At 48.7% G+C, this 13954-nt stretch overlaps 1 protein-coding gene across 2 annotated transcripts in view; it reads left to right on the forward strand.

The window, feature by feature from the left end:
• Nucleotides 1–1239: 1239 nt before the first annotated feature.
• The window catches only part of Grin2a (glutamate ionotropic receptor NMDA type subunit 2A), a 399257-nt gene continuing 386542 nt past the window's right edge, over nt 1240–13954 (forward strand). The window contains exons 1-2 of one of the 2 annotated variants that reach the window (XM_035447964.1): nt 1240–1296; nt 2791–3222. In XM_035447964.1, the coding sequence (XP_035303855.1) occupies nt 2809–3222 (414 nt within the window). In that variant the 5' untranslated portion in view covers nt 1240–1296; nt 2791–2808. Of the gene's footprint in view, nt 1297–2790; nt 3223–13954 lie in introns of those variants that run through there. The other variant, XM_035447965.1, reaches the window with a different exon arrangement.

Below are 13954 nucleotides of genomic sequence, written 5' to 3' on the forward strand. Positions count from 1 at the left end.
TGGTGGGGTGGGTGTCTCTGCCTTCCTCTATCCTCTGAGGCGACCGCGGCAGAAGCGCGCCCCAGGATTCTGGCTTCTCCAGTGCTGTGAACCGCGGTGGCCAGGCACTCTTCTGGGCTCCCGCTGGCCAAGTGAGGGACCGAACGCCCAGCACCGAGCTGGCCCGGCAGCGAAGGGCCCGGAGGGAGCTGCGGTCCTCCGCCCGCAACCTTCTCGGCCAGGGACCGCGGGGATCCCCGGCCACACGCGCGCGCGCGCTCCCACACTCACTCACACACATATTCGCTTTCCCGCACGCCAGGCTGGAGCTGGGCTGCGGAGAGGGTGTCCAGGCGCGCTCAGAGGACCCGGCAGCTGCTGTCCGGAGTGGAGCAGGAAGCTGAGCCAGGGCTCTAGGAGAGAGGCTCCCGGGGTGCTGTGCCGGAGCATGGGGACCGATGAGCTCTGAGAGTCGCGGCCGCAGCAATCAGCCCTGGAGATGACCAGGGGCGGCCACTGCTGAGAACTATGTGGAGAGAGGCTGCGGTGAGTGCTGGCGCGGGACGCCGAGCCTGGGAAGGCCCTGTGAGAAGCCGGTGGGGGGAGGTCTGCATAGGAGGGGGCGGCAGGACGCACAAGAGGGTCGCTACGTGGGAGTGATCACACCTCCCTCGAGGATCCGGGACCGCGGGAGCCCGCGTCCTTCCCTCCCCCTCTTCTCCTCCCGGCTCGTCGCAAACTCAGCCAGCGCCCCCTCCTTCCCTCCTCTTTTTCTCTCCCTACCCCCCACCCCCTCGTTCATCGGCTCCTGGTCGCACAACTCCCAGTAGCCGGCGCCTGGGTGGTGGTAGTGGGTGAGGGTGGAGGTTCCTACTAAGCTTCTCGTGGGTGGCCAACCTGGGGCTCCCACTCTCCTGTGCGTCCCTGAGAGGAGCTCCGGTTATCAGTCACAGGGACTGAAGATCCGCACCGAGGGTGTCATGGGTACCAAGCTCCAGCTCCCTCTCTGGTCGAGCCCCTAGGGTGCTTAAGGGGGCTGTGAGCACTGCAGACCGCATCCCTCCCCCCACCTTCCCCCGCGCTGGTGGGCTGACCCTGCCTCTCCATCTCTCCTCCGCCCCGGTAGAGCCCTGCTGCAGAGCCTCCGGCTGGGATAGCCGCCCCCCGTGGGGGCGATGCGGACAGCGCGGGACAGCCAGGGGAGCGCCCGGGGGCCGCAGCATGCGGGAACCCGCTAAACCCGGTGGCTGCTGAGGCGGCCGAGATGCTCGTGCGCGCAGCACGCCCCATTGCATCCTCCACCTTCTCAGGCTACAGGTACGTCCTGGTTGGTGATACGGGCTTCGTGGGCCTGGGAGGAGAGAGGCTCAACCGGTGAGGAGAGAGCAGGAGAGGGTTCAGGAAGGGGTGGGGGGGGGCGGGCGAGCGAGAGAAATCAGGAGAGGGAGAGCCCTGTAGCGAGGCGTTGGAGGAGCACCAGGTGGCGCTGCGTCCCTGCACTCCACCTTGCTCACCCTAAATGCCAAGGCTGGAGTTTGCCCCAACTTCCCCCGGGTGCAACAACACCCGGACCGAGGGGCACCCGCTTGTATAGGCATGCACAACTGTGCAGGCATTTGTAGGCAAGCGCTGTTGTGCACCTGATACAGTACTTGTGTGCGCACCGCCTGAGGACGTTTGAAGGCTCCAGCTGGCCGTGGGCATCTCCACGACGGCCTGCGGATGTGCGCAGAAAAGCGCGCGTGTCTGTTAGCGTGCGCAGCACACTGCCCACGTGCATCTAAGATTTGGCTCCAGGGTCTGCAGTGGAAAGACTGGGGAGGGGTTGTACACTCCGCATCCATCTGAGAGCTTTTTGGGAGCCTATCCCCTCACCCCCGCACGTTCTTTGCCAGCTCCCACGCGCTGGCCGGCTTGGGGGGTGGGGGGTGGCGCACCTACTCTCCAGAATTTTGTATCTCACATGGCGTGAGAGACTGTGTGCACGCTTGGTTGTGTGCACCCGTCTGTAGGGGGCGGGTCCTGTGGCGGCTTGCCGTAGAGCGGAAAGCCAGTTCATGGCCTCACCCAGCAAGGTGGGGAGGTCGGGGGCCTCAAGTTCTCCCAGGCAGCTGAGAACCTGGAGTCACAGAGAGCATCCTCACTTTCAAGCGCTTGGGGTGTATCCTGCAGGGGAGGAGCTGGATCTGCAGCCGGTGGGTGCCACTAGTGGAGCAAGATCTGTGGCGCACTGGGCGAGCTCCCAGGGGGTGGGGTCAGTTAACCATCTAGGCCCTGGACAGATTCAGGCTGCCGCATGCAGGCACCGCCTCTCACGCTGGGGCTGTTTCAGAGTTCGCTATGCGCGTGAGCAGGGGGCGGGGTCGATAACTTGGTCCAAGCACCTGCCGAAGAAGAGGGTTGGAGCCGGCTTGGTCTGGGCATCTGCTTGTGGGTGGTGGTGGGGTTCATGGCTCTCTGGGCGCTCAGGAGCTGTGGTCGGCATCAAATTTGGGGAATCTTGTGTGGAATTTGGACCCAGTTGGGACTGGGGGAAGTTGCTGGAGACAAGAGAGGAGAAGGCAGGATGCCAGGATGGGCTTGGGGACAGGGATGGAGAAATAGCTTGGATTGGAGTGGTAGATGGAGATGGACGTGGGACGAGGGATGTGGATGGCATCAGCGATGAGGACTCCAGTGAGTGGCCAAAGCAGCCAGTACTGGGGCCTTGTTTCACACTTGGCTTCTAGAGCAGGTGCCGGGGCAGTCATTCCTGTCACCTCGGCCCCTCACTTACTGCCACCCTGCCTCTCACTCTCCTCCACCTCACAGGGACCCTAAGTGGCGACCATGGGCAAACCGGGCTACTGGACCTTGGTGGTACTGCCGGCCTTTCTGGTCTGGTGCGGTCCAGCGCAGGACACGGCGGCGGAGAAGGGTCCCCCAGCGCTGAATATTGCGGTGCTGCTGGGCCACAGCCACGATGTGACAGAGCGCGAACTTCGAAATCTGTGGGGACCGGAGCAGGCAACCGGCTTGCCCATGGACGTGAACGTGGTGGCGTTGTTGATGAACCGCACCGACCCCAAGAGCCTCATCACGCATGTGTGCGACCTCATGTCTGGGGCGCGCATCCATGGCCTCGTGTTTGGAGATGACACCGACCAGGAGGCTGTGGCTCAGATGCTGGATTTTATCTCCTCACAGACTTTCATCCCCATCTTGGGCATTCACGGAGGTGCATCTATGATCATGGCTGACAAGGTAAGCCCGGGAAGAGATCGTCTGCCAGGGTCCTGGAGGGGCGGATTCTACAAATGGCAGCCACCACGGGGGCTCAGGGAGCCCCTAGCAGCTGTTGGATATGAAAGCAGTTAAGTGGCCTCTGGCCTGAGAATCGCGCTGTGTGTCTCTGACTCAGACATGAATGGAACACCCTTTGCTTTTGGTTCTGAAGATGGGTTACACAGATGCACCTTGGTGTGCCAGGATGAGTACAGAAAATACAAAATTAGGATGGGGAATGTCGATGGAATGTTTGGAGAATTTCAAGTAGCTCAGAGGCAAGCGTGGGAGCACTTGGTCAATATGGCTATATTCCTACAGTGTCAGTTTTTGCCAGAATCTCCATTTTCTTTCTTTTGGTAAAGTGATTAAAACTACTTAAAAGATACTAAGGATGGGTATGTGAGGTTTTTAGAAAACGCAAAAGGGGACAGATTCGTGCTTGCCTAGGCTTACAGGAATGGAGGTGGGAGCCTGAGAACAGCAAGGCTAGAGGCATGTGGGGGAGCTCTGCTTACAGGGAAGTAACTCCAGGCCCAGAGTGTTGGAGTTCGTGGAGGTTTCCTTAGGTAGCTCTCCTGTGAGCTGACAGCTTTACTACAGGGCTTCCAAAGATTCTCAAATGGAAGGCATTGGCTCTGGAAGATTGCCCTTGGTATAGAAGTTGAATTTCAGAAATGAAAGAAAATGTTTCTGACCTTCTGGGCTTTGGACCACAGTTCTTTGAACCGCTGGTTTGGAGAAGATTGGAGAGGCTTCAAGGTTGAATGGGATGTTGGAGAGCTTGTTAGGAATGATGCTGAAGACAAGAGAGGGAAGAAAGTTGGAAGGGAGAAATAAAACAAAAAGTGAGAAAAAGTGTTGTCTCTCCATGTAAGCCCCAGGAAAGCTGGGAAGGAAGGCCTAGGAGTACTTGTGTTCAGTGCCAGAAGCTGGAGACCTTCTTGGAGAGTATTCCTTAGGTAGCAGGAGGAGGAACCGGTGGATATTCATAATAGCACTTTTCCTTTTGCCTTTCTTGAAATGCTGCTGTGTTCATCAAATCAACTTCAGTTCTGCTCAGTGCATCCAGACAGCTCCTCTGGGGACTGTGTTAATTCTTCCTGGTCTCCTGGGCTGTGGCACATGCAGTGAAAACACACAACTGATGCAGTTTCTTACTGAACACTGATTTCAGATGGTCCTCTGTCTGACAGGATCTCTGTGAGGTGAGCATCTCCCAGCTACCTCTCGGTTTTGGAGGCCACTTCTCTGGTATAATGAAAGCAGGGGATGGCTGGAACTGCAAAGGGCCTTAGGATCACTAAAACACCCTGAAACTCTCAAAGTGCCTGAAGCATACGGCTGTTAAGAGACTTCAGCTAAAACACACAGTGGATGATGAAAATAGAATCCCATTTTTCTGGTCTCTGGCTGTGATCGTGAAAACCAAACCTAACCTTTAACATTATCATTCCTTATTTAAGAAGGACAGTCATTTGGTTTATTGCATAGGAGGCACCAAACCATGGGAGTGTTGGGGGGGGAAGGCAGTAAATCAGCTTAGAGGGCTTGTTCAATCAAGAAGAGACCACCCTATTTAGTAGAGGGCACAGGGGATTAGATTGTGAAATCTATTACCATTGGCCTTCCCTTTTAAAATTTTTGATTATAGAAGCAATGCATAAAAATGAAAAGGTACAACAGGGCATGTACAGAAAAAAAATAGGTAAGAAGGCACATGCCTTTGATGCCAGTATTCAGGAGACAGATCTCTTTGAGTTCCAGGCTAGTCAGGACTACATGGTGAGAATCATCAGAGAAATCTGCTACCAGGTGACCTGGGAACGTGGTTTGAGGGTGGGAAGGTTGTGTAGCTTTCTGACTTTTTCTTCTATGAGCTGGCAAGTGTGTGGGGCAGGCTCTCCCTCATCCAGTACAGAGGACTTGGATGTGAGCACTCCTTGGTATACTATGACCTTGACCACCAAGGAACCTTGATCCATAAAATGGTGGTCTCTGACTAGGTAGTTCAGCCACTGTGCCTCACTTGAAAGGGAGTTTTGAGAAGTCAGAGGAATGGGTGAATGCATTTTTTTCTTCCGGAGTGAAATTCCCTTTTGGAGATGTGGTTAAAAGTGCATTTAAGTGAACAGAAGCGTGTGTTTAAAAGTAAGGGAGAAAAAAGGACCCAGGAGATGGTAAGAGGATGGTGTGATAGGACAATTCCAGAAAAGACAAGACTGGAGAGGGCTGGAAGAGCAAGAGAGAAGAGAGGACTGAGTGCCCATTATTCAAGCATACCATAGTGACTGGCTTCTCCTTATTGAATTGGGGCTATCCAGGGTTGCCCTAGGAGACATTTACTTTGTATCTGAAATGGGAGATGAGTCAAAATGGCCAGAAGTCACTGAAGTGGGCAGAGACACCACTGGGAATACATTGGGTCTCATGTCCAGGAGGGGCAGGTGATGTGGGGAGAAGTGGGCATGGAGGGTGTTGTTTAGAGAAACTTGTGTTTTAAAAGGAAAGGAGCTGTCTGAAATGCAAACAGCCTTTCCTTCATTAGGAATGCATATGTTTGGCTTGTCTCCTTACCACCTGTTTGGGTTAGTGCTTAACATTCAGTGGACTTTATTTAGCTTTATGGAACAAGTCATGGGATGTTGTCTAAGACTGCCTTGCTTAGGTATGCTGACAGTATTGTGACCAGAAAGCCTTGACCTCCCCAGTCTGACAAGACTCTATAAGGGGATTCCAGTTGGGGAATGTCATCCAGAACACACCTATGTTTTTTTTTTTTTCTTCTGACTTGACAGTGTGATAATAGTTGATTATCAGCTAAAAGGAATATACACACATGCACATGTGCACACAGGAATTCACACACTTAGGCCTTCAGGCATACATCACTTTTGACCTTTCTCTCAGGCTGCTTGACCTCTGAACAAAGCTTTATGTCGGTGGCTCTCAACCTTCCTAATTCTTTGACCCTTTAACACAGTTCCTCATTGTGGTGACCCCCAACCACAAAATGATTTTCATAACTATAATTTTGCTATGGTTATAGACAATAATGTAAATTTATCTGTGTTTTCTGATGGTCTTTGGTGACCTCTGTGAAAGGATCATCTACCCCCAAAGGAGAGGAGACCATAGGTCGAGAACCATAGCTTTATACTGAGTGCAGTGGTGTCAAGTGGCAGGAATTTGGCGTGTTAATTTCATTTACTGTGATGGCGCTGATTTTGGCTGGTATTGGTGGGTGGTCTTGCAATAATGAAGTTGAAGGTGCATTAAGCTTGGTGTAGATGTAGCTCCCGCCTCATCTTGGCTTATCCAAGTGAAATAGACTCTGGCCGCACAGGAAACGCAGCAAGTTGATCAGACATTTACATCTCTGCTCACCATCCTTGAATTCCTCCTTTCTCTTGCCTCCCGGTAGGAAATGCTGGGTTCATATTTTACCTACGTCTGTCCATGCCAGTCACTGTATATTATTTGGTATGTTTATTTTTAATTATTTAAGTTACAAAAGGATTTATTTATTTTACTTTATGTGTGTGATTGTTTTGCTAGCATGCATGAATGTTCATCACATGGATGCCTATTGGATTTCCTGGAAGTAGTTGTGAGCCACCATGAGGGTGCTGGGAATAGAATCTGGGTCTTCTGAAACAGTAGCAAGTTCTCCTAACTGCTGAGCCGCCTCCTCAGCCCTTGTATGTTTATTTTAAATGTATGTGTGCAGCATGCGGAGGCCAGAGGAATCCTTCAGCATTGTCTCCCATGTGCCATCAGCTTCCTCGTCTTAGAATATAGGTCTTTGAGGGCAGATTTAGAAATACATTTATGTGTCTATGTGTTTTTTGAAATAATGAATTCTTCTTCATAGACACTATAAAAATAATGTCTTTTCATGTGGAACACTTAGAAAGTGCATTAAAGTTTAAGGAAGAAAATAAAAAGATTGCCATAAATTTTGTCAATGGGATTAACTGTGGCAACATGTCGATGTATTCCTTCTAAGAACAGTTTGTTGTGTTATAATTTCAGAATTATACTTTTTTTTAAAAATTGAGATAGGATTTCTCTTTGCAGTCTTGGCTGTCTTGGAACTAGCTCTGTAGACCAGGTTGGCCTTGAACTCACAGAGATCCACCTGCCTCTGCCTCTGGAGTGCTGGGATTAAAGGAGTGTACCATCACTGCCTGGTGAATTATACTATTTTATGCTTTTGGGATTTTGACCAGAAGACTTTAGTTCTGGAAAACTCTCTGGCATGTCTGCTGGGTACTTCCTCTCTTGTCTTCTTGATTATTTCCACGATCTTTAATTGTCCTTTCGTCATCGTGCACATATGTAACCCTATGCAGAGTTTCCTCAACCAAGCCTCCCTGTATGGTACTTATTTTTATATTTTCTTTGTGTACTTATTTTCATAGCAATTATATTTTAGTTTTAATTGAAATAAAATTATATCACTTCCTTTCCTCCCTCCAGCCCCTGCCAGTTACCTTCCCCCAAGCCCCTTCCATACTCTTCCTTAAATTGATAGTCACGTTTACTTTATCTTTGCTACAAACATATGCATACATAGAAGACATTGAGTTAATTTCTGTTGTTTGTGTGTAAATGGTTTCATGGCTGTCCACTCTCAATTGGACAACCAGTAAGGGGGCTCATCAGGGTCTCATGAACCCTGAGTAGCCTGAACCTTGTTATATAGTTCAATGATGAACTCAAACTTCAGATCCTCTTGCCTTTACCTACCAAGTGCTGAGATAAGCATTTGACACAATGTCCAGTTTATGCAGCACTGGGGATCAAACACAAAACTTGAGTGACAACTCCAGGCCCTAGTCTTAAAGAGTTTCTTGTGCCTTATATCTGTATAGGAGTGTGAGCTTTTATCTTTTATTTCCCCCTGAGGTGTTGGGGTCACTGGGCCTTATGTGTGGGAGCCCAGTGCTCTCCCACCAAGCTGCACCCCAGAACCGGGGTTTCTAAACCAGAATTGCCATCAATAGCTACATCACAAACATTCCTTTTTCTCTTCATGGCTTATAGTGCAGGGTGGTCTATGTTGGTGACTTCCTTATGTCTCCTTGACACAGGTGGGGCCTCCTTTGTTTCGGCTCTTGGGGAATGGTATGGATGTCTGGCCTTGTTCATGGAGAGTGGCACAACCTTTCAGTGTTTATTCCCTCTCCCCAGGTGGGAATCAGCACCCGTGATCACATGGTTACGTTGGATACATTTCCCCATGGGTCTCATGGCTTCCATCTTCCTATTTGAAATTGTGAACTTTGATTTTTTCCCTCTTTCCTTTCTTTTATTCTTTGGTCTCTTTTACTGGTATTGGGGCTGGAAAGCCTAAGTGCTCAGCCTATGCTCTGCCACCGAGGTGCGCCATGGTTCCAGCTTTCATCTTTCATTTCATGCAATTCATTCAATCTAGTAACTAATTTTTTTTTTGGTGTGTATGTGTGCATGAGTGTTCACGTATGAGTGTGTGTTCATATGTGTGCATATGTGTTTGTGTGTGCATGTAAGAATGTGTATGCATGTGTGTGTGTGTGTGTGTGTGTGTGTGTGTGTGTGTGTGTGTGTGTGTGTGCCTATAAGAGAGTGTGCATGAGTGTAAGAGTGTATGTGTGCATTCGTATGTACATGCATGTGTGTACATGTATGTGACTGCTGGGTATGTATGTGCCATGGCATGTATGTGGAACTCAGAGGAGAACTTTTCAAGAGTCGATTCTTTCCCTCCTTGTTTCTACCTCAGTGCATATTTCAAGATAGCGTCCCCAAAGCTTCCAGCTGATGCTCCTGTCTCTGTCTCTTTTCTCTGTTCCCCATCTTCTTGTGGGAGCATTGAGATTACTGATGTACATATCTGACTTTTCAGGTGGGTTCTGGGGGTGGAGCTCAGGCCCTCAGGGTATGTGACAAATGCTTCTACCTGCTGAGACAGCTCCCTGGCCCAGTCCTCTGTACTTTTGATTTCTTGTTTTTCTTTAATTCCTAAGCAATACTATACAAATAAAAAAAGGGAAGATGTCTGTATAAATTTTGTGTCTTAGCAGCAGTGGAAGGAAGAGACTTGAATATGTTCCCTCTGGTTTTGGGCTAGTTTTATTTTCTAACCTGCTTTTATGTTTTTAAAACCTGATTATATTATATATTCTTGGGATTTTTCCTTATAGTGAGTTCACTATAAGGAAGTTTAGATTTGATTTTAAATGGGTGCAGAATGTTTAGACCATACTCAACTGAGCTGTTCCTCCATTCCCTGGAGTCTATACAGTCACTGTGGGTCATGGGTGTGCCTGCCTGGACACTGCCCTTTGTTTTGATTACTTGGTAAATGTTTGTTGATTGAATGAATCAAATCATTGGTTCTGGTTCCAGCTTGATGTTGCTTCTGGATGGACAAACATGTTCCCTAAGTGTGGACTGATTTCAGACATGTGTGCCAGTTCTTCTTCTTCTCTCTTTAGCAGGAGACAATTATTAGCCATCCTGGGTGCTAGTGTGAATTAGGGATTGCACATGAACCCCCTCTCTGGCAGTGCTAAGTGACAGCTCAGTGGTAGGTGGAGGAAGTTGGTGCTCTTGCAACCTGGCAGCTCCTGAGTTGGATGTGAGTGATGGGCCATTAAACACCCAAGGCTCAGGGAAAGGGCAGACATGCAGATCTGAGTGTTGGAGGAGCCCACTCAGCGGCTGCTGCAGCGTCGGCAGGGAACTGGGGAGGGTGGGAAGCCTACCTCTAGCCGCATGGAGAAGGCATGTCATAGGCAGTCATCCACTCCCTCCCACGTAGATCAGCAGGGAGCAGCAGACAGCATTTCAGAAGGCATGACTAACACTCCAAACGGCTCTCCAGCTTCTTGGGAATGGCTTTGACCCTTCATGCCTGTGGTTTCCTGTTTTGAGGGTTGTGTTTGTCTTCATTCTGGTAGTCTCTAATGGAAAGCACTGCTCCAGACAGAGTGAATGGGAAAACAGAGGGAGGGAAGAGGAACAGTGGAAAAACAGGACTGAATCTTGGGTCCACATTGAGAGAGTCAGTGACATCTACTGACTCATATGGCACTGAGGTCATCACATAAAGGAGCGGTTTATAAGGCCACTAACTGGGTATTTTGTTGCACTCACACCTCCACAGCCTTTATCTTTCCAATTTCAATTAGTTACCAACACTTTAAAGTTTAGATCATAGCTTAAAAAAAAACTCTAAGGCCTGGCCACACTGCCGCTTCTCCATGGCAACTGTTGGCTGGATCAGCCATCCTCTCTACCTCTCTATTTGACAGGATAGCACTCTCTCTCTAGTCTCCACCTTCTCACTTTCCTGTTCTGTAATGATGTTGTTTCTGAAGGCTTTGGAAGTTGAGACTTCTGATGTTTGTGAAGAAAATAGCTGTACCCCACTAGTATTTCCTTCTTTCCCTCCTTTTTTCCCTCCTTTGTTCCTTCCTTCCTGCCCATCTGCCAGCCTGCTTGCTTGCCTGCCTGCCTTTCTCTTTCCTTTATGGGAGAGCATGTGGATAAGGGCTCATGTACTTTCACATGTAAGTGCAAAGGCCGGAGGAGATGGCTGATGGTCTGCTCTACATCTCATCACCTTGTTTCCCTTAGGCAAAGGCTCTTGCTGAATCTAGAGCTCACATTTTTGGTTAGACTGGCAGGTCACCAAGCTCCGTGGAGCCTCTTGTCTCTGTCTGCCCAGCCCCCGTGCTGGGGGTATAAATGCAGTTACTTAGGTGCTAGGGACTAGAACTCAAGTCCTCATACTTCCACAGCAAGTGCTCTCACCCACTGGGCCATCTTCCTCAGGGGCTCTTTCATGGTATATGTGCTGTCATGCTGATGTGATTGTACATTCCTAGAGACATTTGCCTGGCTGTTGCAGGCCTTCTGCCCTTCTCTGCACAGCGCTCTGGATGCTGCTACCAGGTAGATTGAGTTGGAGCATCTCAGAGAACCTTGGGCCAAGAGTCTGAGGACCTACATTCTATCCCCACATACCTGTGCGACCTTGGGACACCCCTTCATCTTTCTCAATCTCCTGCTCTCTCCTGTGGCCAAACAATTCTGGGTGACATCATCTCTAAGACCCTTTCTAGCTCTAAAAATTCTCTCTCTGCTTCAAGGAAAGACTGGCAAGCGGCTCACCAAAATGAGACTAGTGGCACTGGGGGCAGAAGAGGTCTGTCTTAATCTTTTAGAGAATGCGGTGATCGAATAGTTAATATGTTGGCTCTTGAGTTAAGTCACCTGTGTTTAAATTCAGGCTTCACCACTTGGTAACTGGGCAACTGTGGAGGCCATTAAAGAATGAGCTTCAGTGTCTTCATCTGTAAAATGGGATGTATCAGTTGCTTTTCTGTTACTGCGATAAAATACCATTATCAAAAGCAATTTAGTAGAGAAAAGGCTTATTTTTGCTTATGGTTCCAGAGGGATAGAGTTCCTCATGGCTGGGAGGCATGACAATGGTTATGCTTTCCTGGTGGCAGAAGCAGGAAGGTGGCTAATCACTTTCCATTCACACACAGGAAGGAGAAAAGGGGGAGGGAGGGAGGGAGAGAGATACAGGTACACACACACACACACACACACACACACACACACACACACACACACACACACACACACACACACACACACACACACTTCAACACTCAGCAATCAAAATCTATCAGCAGTGACACACTTCCTCCAGCAAGCCATTCCTTCTAAAGGTTCCATAACCTCCCAAACAGTGCCATCAACTGGAGACCATGTGTTCAAACACTGTGGAGGACAAACTACCACATGGGAACAATGTTTGCACCTGGTTTTCATGAGTTTGGGTGTGGAGTAAGGTCATGGATGAAGAGTGAATCTCTGTCTGGCTCATCCTAAATGATTTGTAAGATGTAACATACAGTGTTTACATTTTGTGGTTGTCATTTTCACCGAAGTGTATTTTTCGCACCTACAGATGGGGGATTAAAAGAATATGAGGTTCTAAGGCATTTCCTATGAGAAACTGAGTCCTTAGAGATGAAGGGTCCAGCGTGGCATGATTCAATCTTCCTCCAGGGCTAGCCATGACATGGTTCTGCCTTCTAAGGACTCACCATGAACTATGTCTTGGAGTGATAAATGACAATCCCCACTTCATGATAAGAGCACTGGAGACACAGAGCAGGGAAAGTAAGTTTCTTTATGACTTTGTAAAGTTGAAAAACCCACTAAAAATGGCTGGAGCACTGACTGTGGAGAGAACAGTTTCTGAACCCACCTGTAACAAGCGCCCTCCTCCCTTCCCTGTTCGGCTGAGCGATCAGGAGAGTGCCGTCTTATAGGTTGTGCCTTACCAGGTTTTATCTTGCCTCTTCTCTGCATGTTTGCCCTTTTCTAATTGAAGCCCCTGTGGGGTCATCTCTACATTGGACATTTGAAAGCCTGTTAGGTGTATGTGTATGAGCTTGTGCCTGCAGGTCATTAGGCAAGCTTGGCTGTTGGTAATTTTCTCTAAACTTCTGTTTCTGGTGTGGAAGGGCTGTAGAGTGGGGTGCTTGGGAATAGCTTAAGCTGTCAGCAGGGTCTGGTGTTTCCTATCGTCTGTGTCTGGGCCTCAGCAGGCTTGAGGTCCCTCTGGAAATGAGCCATCAAGTTCCAGTTCTTACACTGGTAACCCAGAAGTGAAGAGTGGGTGACACAGGAGCAGCTGGAAGTGGAGGTGATCTCTTTGACCTTCGCACTTAATGACTCCCCCAATTGGACCGTATGTTGCACTGGGCATCGGGCCTTGTGGTGTAGAGTATTGCATATAGTTTCTCATGTAACTCTGCCAGGGATTAATGACTCAGTGGGAACCTGGGAATCTGGCAGCCCCAGAAACATTTGTTTAAAGATCCTCTATGTTCAGATGAGGGAATAGACCCAGAGGCCTGCAGGGGCCTTGTTGAGAACCACATGGCTAGAAAGTAGGTCTATTGTTCTTATTCTTTTGCCTATTTTATTTCCCTTCTAAGTGCATGATTGTGAGCTCAGTGGGTTTTGGGGACTAGCATCAACACAGACAACTGCCAAGTTTTATTATAGACAACAGATTTTAAAAGATGTTTTGGTTGTCTTCTCTTGTATGATTAAGATGCTGGTGATGAAATTAAAATTCAAACCCTTTTCAAAAATTGAAGTGATGGACTTCTGCCATAATCTGTACTGCAGGGGTCAACACCCAAGTTTTGATATATAAACGATAAATAAAAATTGTCTATTTGAAGTATATATGTGATGTTTCTATATACTAATATATGGTGAAATGTATATCCAAGCCAACAACAGATCCTTCTCTTCACAGTTAACATTTTTTAAAAAATAGTCTTTGCTGGGTGGTACCTCATCTCTACTTTCAGCAATATCAACACATTAGAATTTAATTACTCATCTGTCTGTCTGTCTGTCTGTCTGTCTGTCTGTCTGTCTATCTTGTGTATGTGCATGGGCATGGACAGACCTTGGTATACTTGTGGAGGTGGGAAGACAACTGGTGAACTTCACTCTTTTTACCATATGGGTCCCAGGGATCAAACTCAGGTCATCAGCCTTGGAAGCAAGCACCTTCACCTGCTGAACCACCTCGAGCTTTCTTGCTAACCATAGACATCTTGAAGGACAATACCAAGTCTCTGGAATATGTTCATCTTAGAAGTGAAAGCTGATGTGGTTT

The sequence above is a fragment of the Cricetulus griseus genome, chromosome 7, assembly GCF_003668045.3.
Source record: "Cricetulus griseus strain 17A/GY chromosome 7, alternate assembly CriGri-PICRH-1.0, whole genome shotgun sequence".
Taxonomy (NCBI): domain Eukaryota; kingdom Metazoa; phylum Chordata; class Mammalia; order Rodentia; family Cricetidae; genus Cricetulus; species Cricetulus griseus.